This window comes from Cnephaeus nilssonii (assembly GCF_951640355.1).
Source record: "Cnephaeus nilssonii genome assembly, chromosome: 18".
In the NCBI taxonomy this organism is placed as follows: Eukaryota; Metazoa; Chordata; class Mammalia; order Chiroptera; family Vespertilionidae; genus Cnephaeus; species Cnephaeus nilssonii.
The window spans coordinates 44,637,329-44,664,952 of NC_137089.1; the positions used below are offsets into that span (position 1 = coordinate 44,637,329).

Genomic DNA, 27,624 nt, shown 5'->3' on the forward strand with positions numbered 1-27,624 from the left:
GTAATATCATCTCTAGGTGGCAAAACTGGGAAATATGACAAAGGCTTAGGTGCATACTACATTTGTTTTCACACCATAATTTTTAAAGTAAATGCAAATAGAAGTTTAATTTTTGCTCATCTCTTCTTAGTATATATCCAGGCATATTTGCCAAAAGAAGTAAACTATTCCCACAACTTACATATACCTCATTTACTCTGCAGTGAAACATGATTTAAATATCCATCCTTTTAATAAAGAAAACTACATTTCTATTAGAACCTGAGTAGTAAAATTCACAGATATTTAAAGAAAGCTTTACAATAGCTCCTATTTTCTGAGTATTTAGCCTGTTTTTAGAAATTGTTTGAAGCACTTTAGATTTGTACTTTTTATCACTTAATCTCCAAAAGAACCCTATGAAGTTGGTCCTATTATTACACAATTTCATACATGAGAAAACTGGGTTCAGTTTATCAACTTGCCCAAAGTCCAGTTATATCTAGACCTGGAATGCAAACATTCTGATGCCATAGCTCTCAGTACATTTTCCTTAATCACTCAAAGGTAAGGATACAATTGATGAGTTTTATTTCCAGGTTTCATTTTTTTCTTTCTTCTTTCTTTCTTTTACTAGAGGCCCGGTGCAGGAATTCATGCACCGGTGGGGTCCCTCAGCCTGGCCTGCGGGGATCGGGCTGAAACTGGCAGTCTGACATCCCCCAAGGGGTCTCGGATTGTGAGAGTGCGCAGGCCAGGCTGAGGGACCCCACCTGTGCACCAGACATCTATTATGCATGAGATCTTCAGTTAATCTCTTCCCGCCCTCTCCCCCCTTCCCTCTGAGATTCATCAATCTGTTCCAGGTTTCCATGCCTGGGCATTGAGGTTCTTCCCCCTGGTGGTCAGTGTGCGTCATAGCCACCAGTCGAACTGTCAGTTAGGATTTTATATATATAGATTGGTTTCAGGGATGAGGAGATAGAAACATCAGTAATGAATCATTGATTGGCTGCCTCCTGCATCCCCCCTACTGGGTGGGGATCAAGCCCAAAACCCGGTCATGTGCCCTGACCATTGTCAAACCCAGGATGACGCTCTTATCCACTGAGCCAAACTGGCTAGGGCTCATTTTTTTTTTTTTTTCTTTAAGAAAACTGCACTGCCTTTCTGCTTTATAAATGTGTATGTGAACACTGACAAGGTGGACATAAGGAAAACTATAAGCTACAAAATCAAAGAGCAGCATTAATGAGAAGATGGGTGTGATGTCAGGTGTCAGCCCACTGTAACTCCACAGCACAATGACCACATATTACATTTGAAGGGCACCAATTAAGTAAAAATGGCCCGACTGGAAGATTCAATTAGACCCCAAAAATCTGCTTTGAAAAACCACTCTGTATATGAAGGGATTCATTGCTTTGGTTCTCTCTGCATTAAGATGTCATGAAAGGATCAAATAGAAACATGTGAAGTCATTGTTCATTTATTCATTAATATGTCAAATTCAGTTTTCTATACACTATAGTGTTTATTCCATTTTCTGTACTATTAGACATACATATTTAAAAAAATATTTAACTTATTTTTATGAAGAAATTAAATATTTTATGGGGGAAAAATCCTTTTATTTATTGTTCTCTAGCAACAACCCTGAAACAAGTTTCATCCAACTCAACTCATTTAAATACCTTTGCTCCATGGCAATTTGTTTAAAGATCTAGTTTAGTTTATACAATTCTATTCTACATAACACTGTTTTACCCTGTTACATAGCATATAATTAAAGAACATTTTTGTAATTAACATGTTTCTTTTGATATAATACAGAACAAGTTTTTCCCATATCCCGCAAGCACTCAAATATATTAAAAAGGTATCCTTCTTAAAAGGCACACACATTTACAGGTTCAAATCTTTATTGTTTTAAAATTCTACATGTCTTTTACAATACAATATTTTGTTATTTAAATGACCTCTAAACGGTTAATGTACAATGAATATGTTTTTTCTGAAACTGAACCATGAATTATAATTTCATCAATATAATTATTCTTAACAGAATAATAAAGAAGTTGGGAAGGTTTCCGTGCTGCATTTAAAGTGTCAACAGCACAGACGCTTCCCTTTAGAACCCAGGCGACCGATCTGTTGAAAGTGCTTTTAAAGACTGATAATTATGGCTGATCTTAAAAATCAATCAATCAAATTGAGTTTCTTTTTGTTTTGAAACATCAAAGGGCATTAAAAAAATAAATGAAACAATTTGCTTTAGTAATCTACAGAGGCAAACTCAAAATTATGATTATCTGCATGCAATAACACTCCTCTTTCTTTAAATAGTTTTGAAGAATTTATACATTTTATAAAGAATGTGTTCAGAGTGCAAGTTTTTGATACTGATTTCACAAAAGGACAAATGCTGGTAATAACAACTAACATTTACTATCTAAGTTCAAGCTAATGTATATGTAACAGGCAATTAATATGGCTAATCATAAGCCACAATGCACAGGGTATGCCCTTTGAGAAATGAACTAGTTTGGTCCGCATTTCGTTTGGATAAAAACAAAACCAAAACCAAAACCATTTTAATTCAGCCAAATGTCTTATTAAGTTTATTGTTCTAAAGGGTATGTAGCCAGTTAAAAAGTAAATGATGTACACCAATGAAGCATATTGTCACGCTGACTTTTGTATAAAAAGATGGCTTGCTGTTTTTGGAGTGATGAATGAACACTGTAGGATAAATCAGGAAAATGTCACAGAATGTATTAATTTCTTCCAAGTTATACTTTCTTATTCCACGACACAGCTTTCACTCTGTAAAACTTTGTTCCCAAAGGAACTTTAAATCTGTTTTGTGCCTAAGAAGAAAAGAAACCAAATTACACAGGTACCATCATATCATACTACTCAATGCTCAAGTATTGGGGGGAGGGGAGGAGAGGGGCTCATTGTCAAACTACACAGATCTTCCCCTCACCAGGTGAAAAATATATTGAGCCACTAATATTGATGGAAGAATATAGTACAAAGTAGCTGTAAGTCCTTAAAGTATCAAAGAAACTCCAATACTACACAGTTTAAGTTCTATAAGTGTTTTGGAGCAAAGGGGCCCAAAATTACCGAGTTAGGAAATATGCTCACTAGATTTCACTAATTGTATTGTACTGGCATTGCTAACATAACAGTCAGGTGCATTTTCAGCCATCAATATTTTACTTCAATGGGAGTAGAGTATGAAAATAAATGAGAAAATATCAACTCTATTTATAAATAGATTCGTTTTTAATCAGCAGTTAGGTTCCCATTAAAGGTCTCACTCAAAAGAGCAAAAAGACCAAGACAGCACTATTCAAGATTTCTATATAAAGTAGTATAGGAATCCTATAGAATAAAGAGGTAATATGCAAATTAATGCTCACACCCTCACAAGATGGCTGCCTATGACCAGGCTGGCAGGGGGGTTAGTGAGGGACAACCAAACGACTGAACAAGCAGGCTGCGTGGGGTAACCAGGCTGGTGGGGGGGGGGGGGGGGATGAGCCCGAAACGCGTGACCAGGCCAGCAGGGGGGGGGGCAGTTAGGGACGACCAGGCCGGCAGGGAGAGGGCAGCTGAGGGCGACCTGGCTGGCAGTGGGGGACAGTTAGGGGCAACCAGGCCGGCAGAGGGGGAAGTTAGGGGCGACCAGGCAGGCAGGCAGGTGAGCGATTAGAAGCCAGCGGTCCAGGATTGTGAGAGGGTGCAGGCTGGGCTGAGGCGACCCCTCCCCCACCATGCACAAATTTCATGCACCAGGCCTCTAGTTTTCTACATAATTCCTAAGTTTATAACATATGATATATTTTTTTACCTTTTTGGCTTGACAGTATTCCTTTTCCATTACTTTTCCAAGAACCCAGGGTCTTCTAGATACACCTGAAGCTATTAAATCAAGAGATTAGTTTCTTTTTAAAAGTGCAGTTATAATTATCATAAAATGTAATTGTCAGAATCAAAACAGACTAATGCAAGATTACTGAAATCACAAAAATGTGTAACAATTTTCAAAACAACACTGAATTCAGTCTACTTTTCAACCAGAAATTTTATTTTATTTACTCATTAAATATAGGTAGTAAGCCAAATCACAGAACTAACAAAGTTAAAGATATACAAATAATCTAAGTATAAATTATAAACAAATCTAGAAATTCTCTAAATTAGCTCAACAGTGCCATCTACTGAAAGTGCTAAATGACCTTTTCCATTCTGAAAATAGGCAAAGTTATGCAGACAAAACTTATTTTCTTGATTCTAAGAAAAGCCCTGCTTTTTGAGAGGCACTGCTTTTAACACCAATGCTCAGGGGCAGGAACCGCACCTTTCTCCTGTCTGTACCCACAGTGCGTGGAAGGGGTGAACACAGTCAGTGCACAATAAATAACTGACAAGTCTTCAAGGGTAGTGCTTGAGCAAAGGGGAGGTGGAAAATGTGGGAGGAGACGGAATGAAAAGGCTTGCCCTCACAGAGCCCAAGTGTGACAAACTAATACTCATTCTCTTTAAATTCATCAGAAATTCTCATAAAAAGTTGATTCCAAAAGTTCTTTGGCCAATAAATTATCTGTTTAGATAAGCCTTTGAGATGCCCAAGAGAAGCCAAAATTAATTTGTATGCCATAAATATAAATAAATAAAAGATATCCTGAAAAACCATCAGAAATGTACATTCATAGTGACTATCACATAATAGAAACACAGAGAAGCCCCTGGGCCACAGGATGTGAAAAATACTATAAATGCTGTAATATAGCATTTCAGATAATCCGTTTATGAAGACTCATTCTAAAATGAAATGCTTATGTTTTATGTATGAGGACTAAAAAGTCCCCACTGTCTCAGGCATACAAACACTCTGCTAGTCCACACATCGCTAGGACAGAGGCACAGAGGTACTATATCCTCTGCTCTTTAATCCTCACCCCCCCCCAAAAGAAAAAAGCGGTGGGGGAGGGTGTAAGGAGGATGTGGAGTACCATGGTAAATTAAGACTATTGCCCTAGCCCAGTGGTCGGCAAACTCGTTAGTCAACAGAGCCAAATATCAACAGTACAACGATTGAAATTTCTTTTGAGAGCCGAAAACCGACTTCTGCACATGGGCCATTAAGTTTCAATTGCACTGTACGTGCGCGCCCACACGTGGTATTTTGTGGAAGAGCCACACTCAAGGGGCCAAAGAGCCGCATGTGGCTCACGAGCCGCAGTTTGCCGACCACTGCCCTAGCCAGTTTGGCTCAGTGGATAGAACGTCAGCCTGGGGACTGAAGGGTCCCAGGTTCAATTCCAGTCAAGGGCATATGCCCAGGTTGGTGTGGCATGTAGGAGGCAGCCAATCAATGATTCTCTCTCATCATTGATGTTTCTATGTCTTTCTCCCTCTCCCTTCCTCTCTAAAATCAATAAAAAATATATTTTTTAAATAAGACTGTTAAATAAATTATTTTCTGCAAGACTTGAGTGCCTTAAAAATGATAATGTGCACTGTGAATCTGAGTATACAGTGTTTACAAAATTAAAAACTGAATTCCCTCCCTATCCTTAGGATATGCACAAAGAAAATACTTAAAGAAAATTATATAATATAATTCGCCTCATATGGTTCTGGAAACAAAAATGTGCACACAAAACATTGTATATATTTTTGTGTTTGTACATTTAGACATATACATATAGAAATAATAGAAATGGGGCCAAATGTTAATAGAAGGTGAACATGAGTAAAGGTATATCATGGGGTGTTTTTTTTGCACTATACTTATTATGCTATTTTATGATAAATTTAAAATTTTTTTCAAATGAAAGGCTTAAACAAATTAAAAAAAAACTACAAAAAAATCACAGAAGAAAATATCAAGCTCATTGTTTTAAAGGTACAAAGCCCACTCATTTCTCATGGTTACATGAAAAATGCACATATTTATGGACATTCTATGTAACCTACCACCAACAGCCAGCCACCAGAGAGTGATTATGATGTTGGTCTATTTCAGAAATTGGTATTTGATCAGGTTATCATTCCAAACAGAAACAGCAATCTAAGTACACATACATTCTTGTTTTTCTATTTAGGTGAAGTATCCCAGGGTATCATCCTGTGTTTTTTTAATTCTTCCAAGTAATAGAAAAAATGGAAAAGTAATAGGACATAAAGGGAGGATCCCTTCCCTGATCACGTTGCCTAGCACTCTACAGATCTTTGTGTGTCCACTTCAGCCTAATTATATGCTCTCCCTCTGGGGCCAGCTGGGGATGAAGATGAGAAGACACCCAGCTTGCCTGAGGCTCCTGCTCGTTGAATGATTACCTTACCACTGTTCCATGAGCCTAACGCTGAAAAACTTTTCCTTCTAAACGGTGAATACTTTTCTCCACAGGCTTTTCAAATACAAAAATCATGGTCCACTAATGAGTGCATATCCAGAAACAGTTAAAACCATAGGCAGAACTAGTGCAGAATGTGAACTCTTTGTCCTAACACAACTGCATCTAAAATTTTATATCCATTAACTCTAGGGGGGCAGAAAAAATGCAAATATAAACAAATGAGAGAACAGGAATAGCTATGAAGAGGAATGCAGCCAAGCAGCAGGCTGACATACAGAAACACAGACAATGGTTTTCACAAATCAAACAAAAGCCTGTCTTAAGGAGTGGGAACAGAAGGAACTAGACCTGAGGACAAGTACCACCCATCATTAAAAAATCAGTGTGAGAGGGAGTGGAATAGGATACATGTATATTCTTTTCCCTCCCTAAATGGATTGATAACTAGATTGGACTGGCAAGAAAATTGCTTCTTGCCGAAACCGGTTTGGCTCAGTGGATTGAGCGTCGGCCTGCGGACTCAAGGGTCCCAGGTTCGATTCCGGTCAAGGGCATGTACCTTGGTTGCGGGCACATCCCCAGTAGGGGGTGTGCAAGAGGCAGCTGATCGATGTTTCTCTCTCATCGATGTTTCTAACTCTCTATCCCTCTCTCTTCCTCTCTGTAAAAAATTAATAAAATATATATTTAAAAAAAGAAAGAAAATTGCTTCTTAATATTGGTCAGTATAGTGATAGCAGGTCACTGGAAAAATAATCCCCTGCCCATTCATCAGCTTTCTCTTATTTTGAGGAAGAAAAATATGTACTAGATAAAAGGTGGGGGAAGGGGAGAGGGATGGACAGGACACAAAACAGCTTGTGGCAGCAAAGAGCTATTTATGTTGAGCCTGATTCGGGGCCAGACTATTAAGTAGTATAGAAATTATGTTAGAAGACTTATACCTGACTGTTGAAAATAGTTCAGTACATCAGCCTCAGAAATAGATGCATCTCATAATTATTAAAGCCTTCAGCAAAATTACAAATTATTTAAATTTGGTAGATAATTTTAAAAAATAATAGATAATAGACATTATAATTTAGTATATTTTAAAACTTATTTTTGCCTTTAAAAATGTTTAAGAATTGACACTTTAATAAAAAATAAAGTAGAAACACGGGATGATAAAAAAGACAAAAAAGACATTTTATAATTTGCCAAAAAAAGGTAATGTTATTAACAAGCATGTAGGCTTAAATAGATGGTACTTATATAATAATTATGACAATTTAATTCTGCTATTTCTAGGATATGAGATATCTGGCCCAATTGCAATAACTATGTTGATTTAGAATTGTCAGTAGAATCCGGGAAATTAACCTGGATACTGCAGATTTTATAAACAAACAGATTCCGACATATTTAGACAGGAAATAAAAATCTGTAATATATTCTCTCCATTACAGGTTTTATTATTTTAGTTATGGATGTGACACTTACCACCCTCACCTGGTTTGAGATCCAGGGCAGGCAAAGACTCTGAATGCAGAAAATATAAGGTTGGACTAACAGTAAATAATACATAATTGTCGTGGCGCTCGTCTAGGATAATGAGTACCAAATCTCCCACCTGAAAACTAAATAAAGGAATGTCATTATCGACCTGACAAGTTACTATCGCCCTCTCCTGAAAACTTTAAGTATATATTCTGCAATGTTCAACTATATATTAAAATGTCACAAATGCAATATAATTTTCACATTTACTATGTGATATATATATATATATCCTATATACTAAAAGCCTAATATGCTAAGTGTCTGGTCATCCGTTCAACCAATCAAAGCATAATATGCTAATGATATGCTAAGGCCGCTCAACCGCTCGCTGTGACGTGCACTGACCACCAGGGGGCAGACCCTCCAACCGGTAGGGTCTGAGCAAGATAGACTGAACATGCCCTTGCAGCCCTCCCGCAGTCCCTCCCCAGCTGGCCAACCTCCCACATCCCTCCCCAGCCCTGAATGTGCACCGGTGGGATCCCTTGGCCTGGGCTGCACCCTCTCACAATCTGGGACCCCTTAGGGGATGTCAGAGAGCCGGTTTCAGCCCAAAGGCAGAACGACCAGTCGCTATGATGCGCACTGACCACAGGGGGAGCGCCGCTGAGCCAGAAGCCAGGCTCACAGCTGGCAAACGCAGCGGTGGTGGCGGGAGCAGAGAGCGGGTTTAAGTCGGCAGTCAGACATTCCCCGAGGGCTTCCGAACTGCAAGAGGGCGCAGGCCAGGCTGAGAGAACCCCACCCCCGAGTGCACGAATTTCGTGCAAGGAGCTTGGCCCTCGCAGCCCCAGCTGGTCATCCGAAAGGACGTCCAGAAGGTCGTTCAGCTGTTCAGTCTAATTATCATATTAGCTCTTTATTATATGGTACTAGAGGCCCTATGTACATGAAAATTCATGCACTGGAGGGGGGTGGTCCCTCAGCCTAGCCTGCCCCCTCTCACAGACCAGGAGCCCTCAGGGGCGGGAGGCGACCCAGCAATCTGGGAAAGGCAACGCCCCCATCAAACCTCTGCTGCTGTCACTGCTGGCATCACAAGCCTCAGGCGGCCCTGGGAAGCTGGGCACCTGCCATCCGAGGCTTGCCTATGCCTCGGATGGCGGCTGTAATGCTGGGGGGCTGAGGGGACTGGGCGCCGCCATCTTGTAGCTATGGATGCCACCATCTTTGAGGGCGTGGCAGTCAATTAGCATATTTCCTCTTGATTAGATAGGGTATGTGTATATATCCTATCTAATAAAGGAGTAATAAGCAAATTGACCATTACTCCAACACACAAGATGGCTGCCCCCATGTGGTCAAAGATGGCTGCCCACATGTGGACACAAGATGGCCGCCACAAGATGGCCAGCAGGGGAGGGCAGTTGGGAGGGACCAGGCCTGCAGGGGAGGGCAATTAGGGGTGACCCGGCCGGCAGAGGAGGGAAGTTGGGGGCGACCAGGCCTGCAGGGAAGGGCAGTTGGGGGGGACCCAGGCCTGCAGGGGAGAGCAGTTGGGGGGACCAGGCCTGCAGGGGAGGGCAGTTAGGGGTGACCAGGCCTTCAGGGGAGGGCAGTTAGGGGCAATCAGGGTGGCAGGAGAGCAGTTAGGCATCAATCAGGCTGGCAGGGGAGTGGTTAGGGGGTGATCAGGCTGGCAGGCAGAAGCAGTTAGGGGCAATCAGGAAGGCAGGCAGGCAAGCAGTTGGGAGTCAGCAGTCCTGGATTGTGAGAGGGATGTCCGACTGCCCGTTTAGGCCCGATCCTGGTAGGATCGGGCCTAAACGGGCAGTCGGACATCCCTTGAGGGGTCGCAGATTGGAGAGGGTGCAGGCTGGGCTGAGGGACACACACCCCTGTGCATGAATTTCGGGCAACATATATATATATTACCCTATCCAGCACCTAATTGGAGTGCTGGTCATTTATATAAGATGTCCAAAGAATGATGCCAGCGACTGTCAGAAACCGAAAGTTTTAAAAAATAAAAATTATAATATTATCTATTGTTTAAAGAACAAAAACAAAAATGGTGGGGGAAGGGCGGGGGGAGAAGTCCACTACAGTTCATCTAGTCATAGGAAGAAGGCATTCTTCCTAAGCTTTCATTTTACAAGAAACACAAATTCAGAGGGAGCAACAGTTATAGTCTCGGTTGCAAGAAGATCACTGTATACTAGTCTCCATTTCTAAGTATAGTGCTCTTCAATTTGAAAAAGCCAACTGAGCCAGTGTCTTGTTGTTAATTAGGTTTAAGCAATGGAAATTACTAATTTTGGGTGAAGGGAGCAAGTAAACAAAGTAATGGTACCATTTGTCAACATGCTATAAGTGGTGTCTGTTTCCTCAGAGTCTTTTTTAGAAATGTTCAAAGTATCAAGAGCCATTCAGAGTTATTCTCAGATTCCTTAGTTGTCAAAATAATTTAATTTAGTGGGTCCTACACCTAATAAACCATCAAAATCACAGAGGAAGCTTTTAAATGACAACATCATTTATTCATTAGTTATTTACTGTGCAAATATCTGTTGCCGACCTAACAAGATATGAAGGTAGTGCTTTGGCTAAACACCAGAAGATAAGTTGTAAAAGGTAGAGAGGTGAGGCCCTGGGCAGTTTGGCGCCATGGTTAGAGTGTTGGCCCACCAACCAAAGAGCCCCAGGTTCAATTCCCAGTCAAGGGCATATACCTCAGCTACAGGTTCAATCCCTAGCAATCCCTGGATTGGTTGGGCGGATCACAAGCAGGAGGCAACCAATTAATGTGTCTCTCTCCCCTCTCTCTTCCCCTTCCCCCTCCTTCCACTCTCTCTAAATATCCTCACACCTGGGGTGAGGATTTTTTTAAAAAGACAGGGCGTTCTGAGGAAGTGTTTTCTTTCTTTTTTTTAAAGTTCATCTCTCTCTGCTGGCAGGTAAAGTCAGATACCACCCTTTCATATCACTGAGAAAAGGTAATTAAAACTCTAATAGGAGACATTCCTAATTCAATAATAATGTTACAAGAAATAATCATTTAGAAAAAACTTACTTTAAAAAGATACACACTGAGTGGCCAGATTATTATGATCTCTGAACGCATAATAATCTGGCCACTCAGTGTATATCCTATATAATAAAAGGCTAATATGCAAATTGTCCCCTCAACCAGGAGTTTGACCAGCAGGCAGGCTGGCCAACCACCCATGTCCCCTCCCCCTGGCCAGGCTGGCCGGATTCCACCCATGCACGAATTCATGCACTGGGCCTCTAAAATATATCTACACTAATAAGAAAGAAATATGCAAATTGACTGTCACTTTGTGATGCCCACCAGCCAATCAGGAGCGAGCATGCAAATTAACCCGACAAATATGGCGACAGCCCCCCCCCCCCCGCCAGCCGCTCAGGGCCTCTGGGCAGCACGCATGCAGGCGTGGAGCAGCCGGGCGGGGTGGGACACCTGCTATGAGGGAGAGGGTGGGGGACAGAGGGAGCTACAGGAGCAGCGCTATGGCTGGAGCGAAGACTGAAGGCTCCGGCCGGAACAAAGATGGAAGGCAGCAGCCAGAGCAAAGGCCTTGGTCCCAGGTGCCAGAAGAAAACCGGTGCCGGTGGAAAACCGGTGCCAGCAGCCAGGGAAAGGAAGGTCTATTGCATGAATCTTCGTGCAATGGGCCTCTAGTATATATATATGCACACTCATACATACATACATACACCTAGTGGCCAGACTATTATGCGTTCAGAGATCATAATAATCTGGCCACTCAAGTGTATATTTTTATTGATTTCAGAGAGGAAGGGAGAGGGAGAGAGAGAGATAGAAACATCAATCATGAGAGAGAACCATTGATCGGCTGCCTCCTGCATGTCCCACACTGGGGATCAAGCCCACAACCCAGGCATGTGTGCTCTGACTGAGAATCGAACCTGTGACCTCTTGGTTCATAGGTCGATGCTCAACCACTGAGCCACGCCAGCTGCGTGAAAAACCATGCTTTTTAATAAAATTTTTTCACCACCAATACAATTCAAAATTATTCAGTTCAGTAAAATATTTTGCACAGAAAAACCCCCCCACAAAATATAAATAAAATACTTACTCTCTAATAGCTATCTTTTCAGAATGCCTTGAGGATACTGAAGACATGCTCTGAGACATCTAAAAACAACAACAACAAAATAAACAGTTCATAAAGCTTATACAATTAAAGCATGACAGTTATTAGGTCCTATTGCAAAAATTTTGTTCAATGTTATACACACTGTCTCTGTCCCAGCTTTTAAGAGTCAAAGTTTATATGGTTCATAATAACATAATTCTTTTCCTTCAACAATTACTTTCAGTGGACAAATTTACCTACATTTTTACTTTTTATTATTATCTGAATCAAATTTGCCTGGATTAAAAACAATATAGAATTACATCTTGTTTTTTTAATATATTTTATTTATTTTTTTACAGAGAGGAAGGGAGAGGGATAGTTAGAAACATTGATGAGAAAGAAACATCGATCAGCTGTCTCCTGCACACTCCCCACTGGGGCTGTGTCCGCAACCAAGGTACATGCCCTTGACTGGAATTGAACCTGGACCCTTTAGTCCGCAGGCTGATGCTCTATCCACTGAGCCAAACCAGTCAGGGCTAGAATTACGTTTTATTTACAATTACATACCTAATCTTAAAAATTTCACAGGGAAAGAGATTGACATGTATACTTCCCGAGCAGAGTGGGCCCAAACCCTGATTATACAAATCAACAAAAGATGAATAGATCTCTCTTTGTTTATTAAGTTTAATTTTGATGCTCAGAATTTCTTCCATTTCCCTCTGAACACTATCTTGAATAATGCAGGGTCTCAATTAGTGTTTAAAAACAAAAGAGAAAGAAAAAACTACAACAATAATGACTAGAAAAGCCTAAAATTGTATAGCAACTGATTATCATAATCATCCAAATGGTCTACATGATGCTAGTAAAGATAAGTTTGACCATCCATTTTCAGAACACACGCAACTTTATTTAGATTTTTTAAAAAGATTAAGTTTTCAATAAATTTGTTAAAATAAGGACTTGGATCAATTAAGAAGAAAAAACTTACCAGTCTTTGATTTAACCGCTTGTTTTCTTCTTCTTTTAATTGTAATGTCTGCAGGGGGAAATAAGAGAGACCTGTGGTTTGGTTTATCCTTGTACCTACTCAAATCTAAACATGATTGACAAAATTTTTTAAACTTGATTACTTTCGGTTCCCGTACAAAAGTTAGTGGGAAATGTTTATTTATAGATCCTTTCCCACTGTTTTAATTATTTACTGGATTAAAAAATAATGAGAACATTTTTAGTATATTTACCTAACTCAAAGATTCTAAAAGTTTAATGTGCATTAAAATCGTATCACTTGTGGAACTTTTAAGTATGCAGTAAATATCTGAGATCTATCCCCAAAGACTCTGCGAGTATGTCTGTCCTAAGAAGAGGTATTTGCATATATCCCAGCTGATTCTGAAATGTGATCATGCAACACTTCAATAGCAGCAAGAACAACAACAAATGCAGGTTAGAACCAAAGCTGAACAATTTTTACTAGGTTCTTATAAGCTTGTAAAGAGAAAAAAAAATAATTTTTTTTTTTTTTTGCTGAAAATCTTAAAAACCAAAGGAATGAGAAGTGCTCTATAAAACAATTGGGAGAAAACAACTTATTGCCAATGTTCATTTCCATTAATCTCCATTAAAGAAAACAACTTTTCTTCATCATTCACATAATCTATTTTTGCCCAATCAAGGGAAGTATTCAATGCTTTGTTTTTGAAATACTTATGTTTTAATGAATTCTGAGCTATTGAATAAAACTATTATTGTACATAGTTATTTTATAAAGACCACTAACCTTTTTCTCTAATATAGACTTCATTTATTGGAAACATATGACAAATAGAGTCTTGAAATAATATTGCCAATTGTTAAGCCACTTCTCAAAATATTAACTACAAAAATAACCATTAAAAAAAGATCTGCCCCACCCAGCATGGCTCAGTGGTTGAACATCAACCTATGAACGAGGAGGTCACATTTCGATTCCCAGGAGGGCACATGACTGAGTTGGGGGCTCAATCTCCAGTGTGGGGTGTGTAGGAGACAGTCAATCAATGATTCTCTCTCATCATTGATGTTTCTGTCTTTCTCTCCCTCTCCCTTCCTCTCTGAAATCAAGTATATATATATTTTAAAAGATCTAATTTATAAACAGGGCATGTTTTCAGCATAAGACATATTTAACGGCATCCACATAATGAACATATCAAATATTGCAGTTAAAGAAAATAATTTACTTACTCGTTCTAATAGCATTATCCTCTGTTTTTCTTCAGATAGCATATGGATGTTTTCTCTAAGAGACAATAAATTATTTTAGTTTAAGTCTAAAAATTCTGGACTTCACATTCTTCAAAAGAATTTTAGAAATTTAACTATTACTACAAAGCACTTTAAAATTTAAGGGTCTGAACTAAACTGTAGAAAGCATCCTGTTTAAGTTACGGTACATTTCAATGGTGTACATTCTTTGTAGCAAAGCTCCTGAAATTAGACCTGTAAACCTTCTGAAATTATAAGCAAAACATTGGTTTATGCCTTTTCCTAGGATAATGTCTTTTATTTTATTATTTATTTCTTATTAATCCTCACCCGAAAATATTTTTCCATTGATATTTTAGAAAGAGTGGAAGGGAGGGGGAGAGTTAGAGAGAAACATTGAAGTGAGAAAGACCCATTGATTGGTAGCATGCCCCCAACCAGGGCCTGGTTGCAAGCCCTAAATATGTCTATAAAATGTTCTCATTTTACTCCCTAGCTGGTTTGGCTCAGTGGATAGAGTGTCAGCCTGCGGACCGAAGGGTACTGGGTTCAATTCCGGCCAAGGGCACATCCCTGGTTGCAGGCTCCTCCCCTGCCCTGGACCTGGTCAACGCTTATGCGGGAGGTGACCAATAGATGTGTTTCTCTCACATCAGTATTTCTCTCCGTCTTTCCCTCTCTCTAAAAATCAATGGAAAAATATCCTCGGGTGAGGGTAAAAATAATAATAAAGAGTTTTCATTTTAGCCCTGCTGGTGTAGCTCAGTGGTTGAGTGTTGACCTATGAACCAAGAGATAACAGTTCGATTCCCTGTCAGGGCATATGCCTGGGTTGTGGGCTCAATCCCCAGTGTGGGTCATGTGGGAGGCAGCCGATCAATGGTTGTCTCTCATCAATGATGTTTCTATCTCTTTCTCCCCCTTTCTTCCTCTCTGAAATCAAATAAAAATATGTATTTTCTAAAAGTTCCATTTCAGTTTTAATCATATTTAATTCAGTCACATTTTAAAGCACCTATAAATTAACAATTGTTTGTTGTGAACTGTGTCCTATGTATAAAATTTCCTATTTAACTTTTCTAAACCATTACCTTTATGTGGCTTATATATTTTTTCATTATTTGCCTTATGTATCTTTCTCAATTGCATTAAATCAAATGTTCGGTATTAATTTTTCTTTAGATGCTTTTTTTTTTTGTTCATCGAATGCAGTTGAATGTTCTTTCCAGACAGGTTTTGTAGAGAGGTTAATTTATTTTTTCACATACATTTGGACTTGTTTCTGTCATTTATGTTTTCTAATGCCATGGTCTCTATATATGTTTATGCTTCCTGTTTTCAAATTACACTTATTTGTTCTATTTTTCACGTATATTTTTAAGCCTCATACCTTTCCAGGTCTCAAGGTTAACCAGCTTCTAGTCCCTTCTTTTGAACTAAACAGACACCTACATTCATTTTTACTTTTCAAAAGACTCCTCTGCCTTTCCCCAATACACCCTCACCAAAATGAATATATTCACTACTAGAGTAATGCCTTTTCCTCCTAGGTTATGGGTCTCAAAGTTCAAACACTCCTGTAAGTAAGAATAGCTTAATACTACTATAGCGACACTTATCCTGGCAGTCTATGAAAATATGCCAGAGTGATTCATAAGACACACAATCAGTCACATTAAAATATTTGTCATGTTTATAGCTTAAAGAATTAAAAATGGCACAACTTTTAGATATATGAGCTATCAACCAGTAGTGCTAAATATATTTCCTACCTCCAGAACTTTTAGTTCACACCAGTGGCTTAAAAGCCTAATATCTGAGGCAGCTGAAAAGAGTGTACTTACTGTACGGACATCATGCTTGTCTCCATTGCCGAGTCCACTCTTCCTTCATCTTGTGTTTCGATGGCTGACTTCTCCGTTTCACCTGGGAGTTCAGGTGCACAAGCTCCATAAAGTTCTGGGGCTGTCGCTACATACGGTGAAGGTACAAAACTGCTACCACGCAGCTTACTGACTTCTTCCTCAAGTTTTTTCTTTTCTTCCAGCAAGCGAGCTCGATCTTCAGATAGGGACTCTATCAAATCTAAGGGGCACCCCATGTTGAATTAAGCATTACAGAATATTCTTAAATGATTTCTAATTTTAAAACGGAATTAAAAATCATATTACAAAACTTTACTAACCTTTATCTCGCTCTTGCTGCTGCATTGTACTTTTCAACTTGTCACTAAGATCATTAATTATGTTTTCTTTTCTCATTTTCTCTCTTGTTAAAACAGTGTTAAAGTTGGTCTGGAAGACAAAATGATTAAGTACATAAATTGTCACCCTAACCAGTTTGGCTCAGTGGATAGAGCGTTGGCCTGTGGACTGAAAGGTCCCAGGTTTGATTCCAGTCAAGGGCATGTACCTTGATTGCAGGCACATCCCCAGTAGGGGGTGTGCAGGAGGCAGCTGATCGTTGTTTCTCTCTCATTGATGTTTCTAACTCTCTATCCCTCTCCCTTCCTCTCTGTAAAAAAAAAAAAAAAAAAAAAAAAAAAAATCAATAAACTATATATTTTTTAAAAAATTGTCTGCATGTACATAGAAGCTAGGGCTAAAAAAAATAACCTTGCAAATATTTTTGCATGTTACATTTATATGTGGGGGAAAAAAGTGCACCATACAAATGTTTATTTTTTTAATGAATATGCTATACTGTAGTAAATACAATGTTATTGTATTTCCCTGGTTCCATATTAAGATAATATTGTTCACATATTTATTGTCAGAGGAAAAGAAAATGATCAACAAATTAGCAAGTGCTATTTTACCTATTCTTTTAGTAATCTTCCTGCCTCTGGAAGCTTCCTGTCTTTAGCTAACTCTTGATTAGCACAATAACATTTAAAGAGAGATTTTATCGCATCTCCATCTCTTATCTGAATATTTCAATTGACACTGCACATCTGCTTTATGGCCAGACTTAATGGTCTGGCCCCCGCTTATCTCACAAGCTTTACCACTCACTATTGATCAATATTAATAACTGAATCAGCGATGTTCAATAACAATCAACTGTAATCTACCAACAGCCTAACATGAATAAAAATTATAAAAAGTAAAAAAAAAAAATCTGTGCTGATGCAATTTAGAAAAATAAAACTTTAAAGATTATCATCTAAGTATAGTATAAACACTTTCATTTTGCAAAAGAACTTATCTGAGTTTTGAAAAGATTAAGAGATGTACTTAAGATCACATAGGTAGTTAAGAAACTAGCAATAACCCTAGCTGATCTGGCTCAATGGATAGAGTGTTGGCCTGCGGACTGAAGGGCCCCATGTTTGAGTCCAGTCAAGGGCACATGCCTGGGTTGCTGGCTCGATCCCCAGTAGGGTGTGTGTAGGAGGCAGCCAATCAGTGATTCTCTCTCATCATTGATGTTTCTATCTCTCACCAACCGGTTTGGCTCAGTGGATGTTTCTATCTCTCCCTCCCTCTCCCTTCCTCTCTGAAATCAATAAAAATATATTTTAAAAATAACATTTAATGAACAACAAAATGGCAATAAATACATACCTATCAACAATTGAATCTAAAAGGCAAAATAAACAAATAAGAAATCTAATGAACAGAATAAACTGGTGAGTAAAATAGAATCAGAGGCATGGAAATGGGACAGACTGACGATTCTCAGAGAAAAGCGGGGTGCGGGGGAAGAGATTAATCAAAGATCTTTTTTTTTTTCTAATATATTTTATTGATTTTCACACGGAGGAAGGGAGAGGGATAGAGAGCCAGAAACGTCAATGAGAGAGAAACATCGACCAGCTGCCTCCTGCACACCCCATACTGGGGATGTGCCTGCAACCAAGGTACATGCCCTTGACCGGAATCGAACCCGGGACCTTCCAGTCCGCAGGCCGACGCTCTATCCATTGAGCCAAACCGGTTTCAGCAGAGATTAATCAAAGATCTTATATGCAGGTATGCATTACCTATGGACACAGACAATAGGGTGGCAAAGGCCTGGGGCGGGACGGGAACTGGGTAGAGGGGGGTAATGGGAAGACAAAAGAGGGACATCTGTAATAATCTCAACAATAAAGATTTTTTTTTTAAAAAAAAGAAAAAATAATAACATTTAAATAAAAAAATAAACTAGAAATATAATTCACATTTCCTAATTTGTAATCTAAGACTGTTTCATTTTGAAGCATCTGTCCATGTGACATAATGACTTGTAAAAAGAAAATGCTTTTCATCATGAAGAAGGTATTTAATAAATATTAACAGGGTCAATGTAGGAAAATCACTTCTAAGATATAAAACATTAGCTGCACAAAGAAATTATATTTTGTAATTTATGTTGCCCTTCTTTAACCTAAAATAATGAAATGGGGCAGGAGAACATACCTGCTGTTCAGCAATCAAAGATGTTCGAACATTTTGCATTTCTTCATTCTTTCTTTTCTCTTGTTCTTCAAGTTGTTCTAAAAACTTAGCTTTTTCTTCCTGAAGCTTTTCTTGAAGTTCAGCAACTAGGCTTGAAGAATCTTCTCTGGTAGATTCAATGGCAGAACTTGAAAATTAAATATAGTATTGCTTTTTTTCAAATTTGCAGATATAATCCCAAATATACCAAATACTATAACTAGCTGACATCAGAAAGGTTATATATCTTCAAATCTAACAGTGGTTACTATCATTATTTGCAAATAACATGACATTGTACACAGAAAACCCTAAAAACTCCACCAAAAAACTACTAGATTTAATAAAGGAATTCGGTAATATAGCAGGATACAAAATTAACTCCCAGAAATCTATGGCATTTTTGTTTACCAATAATGAACTCTGAGAGAGAAACTAAAAACAAAAACAATCCCATTTACTATTGCAACAAAAATATTAAGATACTTAGGAGGTAAAAGACATACTCAGAAAACTATAAGAAAAAAGAGATGGAGGAAGTTATAAACAAGTGGAAGAAAATAGCGTGTTCATGAATTGGTAGAATCAACATCATTGAAGTGTCCATACTTCCCAAAGCAATCTATAGATTCAATGCAATCCCTACTAAAATGTCAACAGCATATTTCACAGACCTAGAACAAATACTCCAAAAATGTATATGGAACCAAAAAAGACCCCAAATAGACACAGCAATCTTAAGAAAGAACAAAGTTGGAGGAATCACAAGACCAATATCAAGTTATACTACAAAACAGCCTGGTACTGTCACAGAACAGGCATATAGATCAATGGAAAAGAACAGAGAACCCAGAAATTGACCCAAGCCATTATGCTCAATATCTGACAAAGGAGGCAAGAGCATACAATGGAGTAAAAACAGTCTCTTCAATAAATGGTGTTGGGAAAATTGGGCAGATACATACAAAAAAATGAAATTAGACCACCAACTTACACCAGACACAAAAATAAACTCAAAATGGATAAGAGATTTAAATGTAAGTCATGAAACCATAATAATCCTAGAAGAAACCATAGGCAGCAAAATCTCAGGCGTCTCTCATAGCAATATCTTTACCGATACATCTTCTAGGGCAAAGGAAACAAAGGAGAAAATAAACAAATGGGACTACATCAAAATAAAAAGCTTCTGCACAGCAAAAGAAACCATCAACAAAATGAAAAGGAATCCCACTGTATGGGAGAACATATTTGGCAATGATACATCTGATAAGAGGTTAATTTCCAAAATATATAAGGAATTCATACTTAACAAAAAGACAAATAATCCAATTTAAAAATGGGCAAAGGACCTAAATAGACACTTCTCCAAAGTGACATACAGGCGGCCAAGAGATATATGAAAAAATGCTCAAGTCACTGATCATCAGAGAGATAAAAATTAAAATGACAATGAGGTATCACCTCACACCTGTCGGAATAGCTACCATCATCAAATCAACAATGGGTAAGTGTTGGCAAAGATGTGGAGAAAAGGGAACCCTCACGCACTGCTGGTGGAAATGTGGACTGGTGCAGCCACTGTGGAAAACAGTATGGAGTTTCCTCAAAAAATTAAAAATGGAACTCCCGTTTCACCCACTGATCCCACTTCTAGGAATATATCCTAAGAAACCCGAAACACCAATCAGAAAGGATATATGCACCCCTATGTTCATAGCAGCAATATTTACAATAGCTAACATTTGGAAACAACCCAAGTGCCCATCAGCAGATGAGTGGATAAAGAAGCTCAAATTTTTAAATGATACTTTGTTTTTATCAGTAAAGGAACACACGTGCGTGTACACAAAACAAGATAATTACATACTCCCACCTTTGCATATATCAACACCCTAACAAGCCTGGAAATTAGAACTCAAAAAAGCTGATACATCTGTTCAATGGGATTTTCCATACTATTATACCCAGAACTTGAAATAAAGCATCTCTGATTGATAGTTCCCCCACCATTAATAAACTATGTATGTAGCAAAAGGTTGTATTATACTTATTTCTAGTAACTAGGAAATCCTCATTGAATACCAACTAGGTTGTCTTGATGCTTGTACTCTATCCTAAAAGAGAAATATGCAAATTGACCGTACCTTTGCAACACCCACAAGCCAATCGGGAGTATGCAAATTAATCCAATAAAGATGGCGGGTTAATTTGCATACTAAGACGCCATGGTGATGACGCAGGCGTTCCGCACCCCAGCAGCTCTGGGCCTCTGGGCAGCATGGGAAGGCGGAAAGGCAGCTGCAGGCCGGAGCAAAGGCAGTGCCAGCGGGCAGGGGAAGGAAGGCCCATTCTTGCACGAATCTTCATGCATCGGGCCTCTAGTTAACTATATTTGATTTGGTCTAATAAACAATTGTCATGGGTTTTTGAAACTCTTCTTTTGAGATTAAAATTTAAAAATTTTAATGTTCCATACTCTCCCAGATCTGTATCAACTATTCCTTAGAAGCATGACTATGAAGAGTATAGAGGTAGATTTTCAGATATATGGAAACTATACACATATAGTTTACATTCATTTTCTTTATACACAGGCATATAAGAAAGCCCCGTTTCTAAAGATCTGAAAAGAAAAAGATAGCCCCTTTCCCAAAAATTCTCTAAATAATGTATACTATTGATTTAATTTTACTGGTTATATAGGAAAGTTATTTTAATTTTGCATTTCTTTAACCTCAAGTAGACTGAACAGCTATTCACATATAGGCTACTAATATTCTATTTTCTGTCTATTCATATCCTCCGCTCATTTATCTAATGAACTGTGCCCTTTTTAAAACTGACGTGTGGCCCTGGGCAGTGTGGCTAACCAATTAGAGCGTCAGTCTGGGCACTGAAGAGTTGCGGGTTCCATTACCAGCCAAGGGCACATATCTCTGTTCTAAGTTTGATCCCTGGCCCTGGTTGGGCATGTGAGGGAGGCAACCAATCGGTGTCTCTCTCTTCTCTTCTCTTCTCTTCTCTTCTCTTCTCTTCTCTTCTCTTCTCTCTTCTCTCTCTCTCTCTCTCTCTCTCTCCCTCCCTCCCTCTCCCTTTCCCTCTCCCTCTCTCTCTTTCTCTCTCTCCACACCCTCCCCTCCCCCGCTTCCTTCCATTCTAAGTATCAATGGAAAAAATATCGAATGAGGATTAACAAACAAAAAATTTGACTTATGAAAGTGTTCTTTCCTCTACATGAAAGAGAAACTGAGAACTACATTATGTAGAATCCTCATCCCAGTAAGTTCTGGGAGGTTCAAGTTTGTCAACAAAAGATACCCATACAAAATCTGGAGTGCTAAAGAGTCTATGTTTCTCCAGAGATGGCTGTGCTCTGACATGTGGGCAACTTAAGATTCACAAGGGGTTTCTAAGCAAACTATCTGTATTGGTGTCTCAGTAGACAATTAGTAGAAGTCTCCTAAAAATTGTAGGTTTCCTGCCCGAGCTGGTTTGGCTCAGTGGATGGAGTGTCGGCCTGTGGACTGAAGGGTCCCAGGTTCGATTCCAGTCAAAGGCACATGCCCGGGTTGTGGGCTCGATCCTCAGTGGGGGGCATGCAGAAGGCAGCCGATCAATGATTCTCTCTCATCATTGATGTTTCTCTCTCCCTCTCCCTTCCTCTCTGAAATCAATAAAGATATATTTTTTAAAAATTGTAGGTTTCCTAATTAGCTAACACTTTGGTGCTTCAGATAACTTTGAACCTATAGACCTCCAGGATATTAACTCCCTTACTCTTCCCTTCCACCACCCACCTCTCCCAAAGTTCATTAAGTTCTAATTCTAATATTAACTCCTTTAATCCCATATAAAAAAAGGCTACTATGTAAATAGACTGAATGGCCGTACAACCAGAATTGAACTGTCGCTATGACATGTGATGACCACCAGGGGGCGTGCGCGGAGCATGGCGGGCGTCGGGCGTGGCAGGATGGTGGAGCATTTGAGTGAGGGCACCAGACCAAGGCGAGCCTCTGGTGGTTCCTGAAAATTCTTTGTCCAGCGTGCCACCGTCTCGCCCGCTGCTGGCGCTGGAGCCACCACTTGCACCGCAGCCAGTGTCAGCCACCGCTCGCACCTGCTGCTGGCAACCGGTGCCGGTCCCAACCGCTCAACACCATCAGCGGGTGCGAATGGCAGCTGCTGGCCCTGATCGCCCCTGAGGGCTTCTCTACTTCCCCCTGCTCCTGAGGGGCAACTGGGGCAGCAGCCACCACTCGCACCAGCCAACCGCGCCAGCCCCACTCGCACCTGCTGCTGACACCAGTCCCAATCGCTCCACACCATCAGTGGACACCAGCGGGGCTGGTGCCATCAGTGCATTGGAGCAGCGGCAGTGGGAGCAGGGCTGCCGGCAAAGAGGTCCGGGGGCCATGGCAGGATGGGCTGAGACCCATCCCTGTGCCCACCACAGCCTCGCGGCCCACAGCTCCTTTCAAGGTACATGAATTCATGCACTGGGCCCCTAGTCTTGAAATATTTAAGAGGTTCTGGCCCTGGCCAGTATGGCTCAGTTGGTTGGAGTGTCGTCCTATACACTGAAAGGTCATGGATTCAATTCCTAGTCAGGGCACATACCCAGATTGTGGTTCAATCCCTGGGCAGGTGCCAAAGGGAGGCAACTGAATGATGCTTCTCTCACATGGATGTCTCTCTCTCCCCCCCCCCTTTCCTCTCTCTCTCTAAAAGCAATAAAAAAGCAACAAAAACATATCTTCAGGTGAGGATTTAAAAAAATAAAATAGGTTTTATTTCTAAGCTCAATCCAGAGATAGATACAAATATAATTGTAGGGAAAAATAAACTCTACAGATGGGAATCTGGAATTCTCTGATGTTTCGATCTGAAGGCAGTAATGACCTTACCACCAGTGCAAAATGGAACTTTGGTAGACCTGGGCATTCAAAGCAGAACCACTAACAACTGTAGTTGTCTGGGATCAAATAGCTAAAGGCAAGGTTTTGGAGATGTCCCAGTTGTCCCTCCAAGTCCCACTAAGCCTCCCTTACCAGCAGCAGCCTTTCTCCCTTATTTGAGACTAGAGGCCCGGTGCACGCAATTCGTGCACTGGAGGGGGGCGGGTCCTCCTCAGCCCAGCCTGCACCTTCTGGCAATCCGGGACCCCTTGGGGGATGTCCAACTGCAGGCTTAGACCCTATCCCCCTGCGGGATCGGGCCCAAACGGGCAGTCGGACTTCCCTCTCGCAATCCAGAACCGCTGGCTCCTAACCGCTCACCTGCCTGCCTGCCTGCCTGATCGCCCCTAACCACCTCTGCCTGACTTCCTGATTGCCCCTAACCGCTCACCTGCCTGCCTGATCATCCCTAACCGCTCACCTGCCTGCCTGATCACCCCTAAGTGCTCACCTGCCTGCCTGATTGCCCCTAACCACCTCTGCCTCAGCCTCCGCCACCGCAGCTTCGTCCGGAATGTCGTTCAGCTTTCCATTCTAATTAGCATATTACGCTTTTATTATTATAGATTAGTGTCACCTTACCTGAGGTCCCCTTCTCAACAAGCTGATCATTCTCAACCTCTCCACCATTTCATTACTCCCAGACCCATTGCTACATTCAAATCCCATGTTCCAAGAGAAGTTAAAGGAGGAACTGCAATTCCAAGAGGTTTCATTTATTTTGAAAGAAACATTGGAAATAGATCCAATGGGAGTTAAGACAAACAAAATGTTTAAACAAGCCAAAATCATTTGTATAAATGTAATGACCAGAGATTCTAGATTAAATGTTACCTTTTAACAGTTCGCAAGGTTGGCTGCCTGAAACCTGGACCCAATGGCCAATATTAAACAAAAATGAGAGGCCCAGATGAGATACGCTAGACCACAGGCCAGGTCTAACCTGCTATTACCTGTTTGGGTAAATAAAGTTCTGTTGGAACATAGTGAAACCCATTTATATTGTCTCACTCCCGTTTTGCTACAACAGTAAAGCTGAGTAGCTCAGATAGAGACCATCTGGCCCACAGAGCCTAAAACATTTACAATGTGGCCCTTTATAGAAAGTTTCCCAACCATTCTCTACAGTGTAGACAAGTCTATCCCAGTGATTCTCAAAGTGTGATTGATCCACAGAACAATCTGGGGGTAACTAGAACACATTCAGGAGATCAGTAAGGTCAAAACTATTTTCATAATAATACTAAGATATTTGTCTTTTATACCTTGTTGACATTTGCACAGGTGATAAAACTGCTGACACCTTCACATAAATTGAAGACAGTAACACCAAACTGAACTTTTAATCATTATATCCTTTACTTCAAGACACTCAAAATGAAAAAGACAGGCTTATTTTGAAACATACTGATGTACTAAAATTATTAATATTATTGAATCCCGGCCATTAAGTATACAATTTTTTTAATATTCTATGTGACAAAATGACAAGCATATGTAAAGCACTTCTGCCACTTACAAAGTATGTCTGTCTCATGGAAAGATACCAATATAATTGTTTTGGCTGTACGTAGAATTGGCTGCTTTTTTCATGGTATACATCTGAAAAATGACAATCTTTGGTTATTCAGACTTGGGTTTTTGGCAGATAATTTTGAGAAAATATCAAATTGAGCCTATTATTTCAATGAACAACTGACAAACTTGTTACCAATGAAAAAAATGTGACTCTTTTAAAAGAAAGTTTGTATCTGCCACTATGAACTTGAGAGCTTACCAGTACCTAAGATCCATCTTATAAAATCCGTAAGTATATTAACAAATGTGATTTCTCTGTTAATAAAATGTATCCACATCTGCAAGATCTGCACTACAATGAACCAGTGTTTTCCAAATGATCACTTTATTATGCTACAAAATCATGCATGAGTAAAATATCCAAAGTGATAGTTCAATGAATATTAGCATAAAGATCATCTTAAAAATCCATTGACATGGATTCATATTCCACAATGAAATTAATGCTTAAGAAATTATCAGTTGTTGCATTCTGATTTACTATCAAGGAAAAATATCCACAATTATCGGAAAGGCTATTTAAATATCCCTCTTTCCAATTTCATATAAGTGAAAGGCTGGATTTTCCATATACTTTATTATTTCCATTTCTAATACAGAAAATATTGATAACACATATAAGCAAAATCACTTTGGAGTCCTTAATAATTTTTGAATATGTAAAAGTGTACTGAGACCAAAGTAAGAACCACTTACTCTTGATTTCTACATATTTAAAGGGTAACACACACACAAAGTGTGCACACACACAGAAAAATATGATGAAGTCTACATGTGACCAGCAAATCCTAACATATTTACTATATGTCCCTTTAAAAAACAAATTTCCTGGCCCTTAGTCTACAGGAAGGCATACAAAGAGTGATGGAAACAGGTGTACTTGGAATTATTACACACCTGGGAGAGGCCGGAGACTACTCCCGTCAGCACAGCTTTGAGAAACACCTCAAAAGGCTCTCTGCAGGACAGGGATGGCAGAGGGAGATAAAACCACCAAAATTCTATGAATTTCAATGGAATACCAGGATTCTGGAGTGGCAGAGGCCAATTACTGACCCTTAACCAGAGACATATGTGGTGCCATTACAGACAGCACAGAGCAGTACTCAGGTTTGACCCAGAAGTCTTTGGCAGTGGCTATCTCTAAGGTTACAAACAGAATGGGTCGATGAGACATACTAAAAGTGTTTTTAAAAAGCTGAGTATCTGGTTGGTGTGCAGAGAGCTAACTTAAATCAAAAGACTCACTATTCCTCACTCAATTCCACTATCTGAGTTGGTCACCAACTACAATGCCAAAATGTTATACTGTTAAGTCTTCTTTTCTAGCCCTCACCAAAAGCACCTGTGGCAATTTTCCAGGTGAGTATGTATTCAGGGAAGGTACTTAACCAATTTTGGGGGACTACTGAGCACTGGCTCTGAGGGGATTCTAATGCCACTGAGATCCATCAGATTACTGATGATAGAGAAGTCTGGGCCCAGTGGGTCCCTCATCAGAGGTAAGAGATATCTCCTTATATCCAGAATCTGCAGTAAAAGCAACTAATGGGGAATCCATGTTGGTCTCCTAAGTCATAGAATGAGGACCAAGTAAAATCCCTAAAACTGTCTCTCACTTCTAACCACATAGGGGAGGAGATTTCTATCACATTTTTATCTGACTTAAGTATATGTCCTAAATAAAACGTATAAAAGCATGCAACAGATTATCATAAGTTTAATCAGGTAGTGACTCCAGTAAATCTGCTGTTTCACATATGATCTCGTTCCTGGAGCAAATCAACAAGGCCTAGAGGCCTGACATGTAGCTACTGATTTGGTGATTTCTTCCCCATCTATACCTATTAGTACAATTCAGGGGTTGACAAACCTTTCTTTTTTGAGGGGGGGCAATAATTAAAAATGTTAGCCAGGTGATCTCTGTCACAACTACTCAACTCTGCCAAAAGCAGCCACAGGCAGAGGGAAAGGAACAAGCATCTCTGTATTCCAATATGGCTGTACTGACAAAAACAAGCAGGGGGTTGCACTCCCACAGGCATGGTTTGTCAACCGCTGGTGTAGACCATAAGCAGCAGTTTGATTTTACCTACAGAGACAGCAATATACTTTCACTGTCTTATCTCTGGGTTATACCAACTCTCTAGTCCTCTGTTAAAATCTATTTGGTTTTCTTGCTAGTCCTCAAGATACCACATTATACATTATACTTCTTAAACCTAGTAAAAAGGAAGTAGTAACTACGTGAGCTAACCAGGGGAAGACACGTTTATTACCAGAGTGAGCAATAAAGCCCACGAAAAGTTAGGAGCTGATCAGCACAGAAAAATTTCTAAGTATCCCGGGGTCTGGGCATGAGATGTTCCCTCCATGGTGAACAAGCAAGCTGCCATTAGGTGAGCATCTCTGAATTCTGGGTGCAATATATAGTACATTT

General features: G+C 39.8%; 1 protein-coding gene across 4 annotated transcripts in view; it reads right to left on the minus strand.

Annotated features, from left to right (window-relative positions):
* Positions 1-1,452: 1,452 nt before the first annotated feature.
* RB1CC1 (RB1 inducible coiled-coil 1) overlaps positions 1,453-27,624 on the minus strand; it is a 68,337-nt gene continuing 42,165 nt past the window's right edge. For 3 of the 4 annotated variants that reach the window (XM_079796056.1, XM_079796058.1, XM_079796059.1), the window contains 9 exons: positions 18,628-18,793; positions 16,410-16,518; positions 16,069-16,309; positions 14,204-14,258; positions 12,966-13,013; positions 11,966-12,024; positions 7,839-7,975; positions 3,842-3,912; positions 1,453-2,849 (listed from right to left, as the gene is read on the minus strand). In XM_079796056.1, coding sequence (XP_079652182.1) covers positions 2,772-2,849; positions 3,842-3,912; positions 7,839-7,975; positions 11,966-12,024; positions 12,966-13,013; positions 14,204-14,258; positions 16,069-16,309; positions 16,410-16,518; positions 18,628-18,793 — 964 coding nt within the window. In that variant the 3' untranslated portion in view covers positions 1,453-2,771. The remainder of the gene's footprint in view (positions 2,850-3,841; positions 3,913-7,838; positions 7,976-11,965; positions 12,025-12,965; positions 13,014-14,203; positions 14,259-16,068; positions 16,310-16,409; positions 16,519-18,627; positions 18,794-27,624) is intronic. The other variant, XM_079796057.1, reaches the window with a different exon arrangement.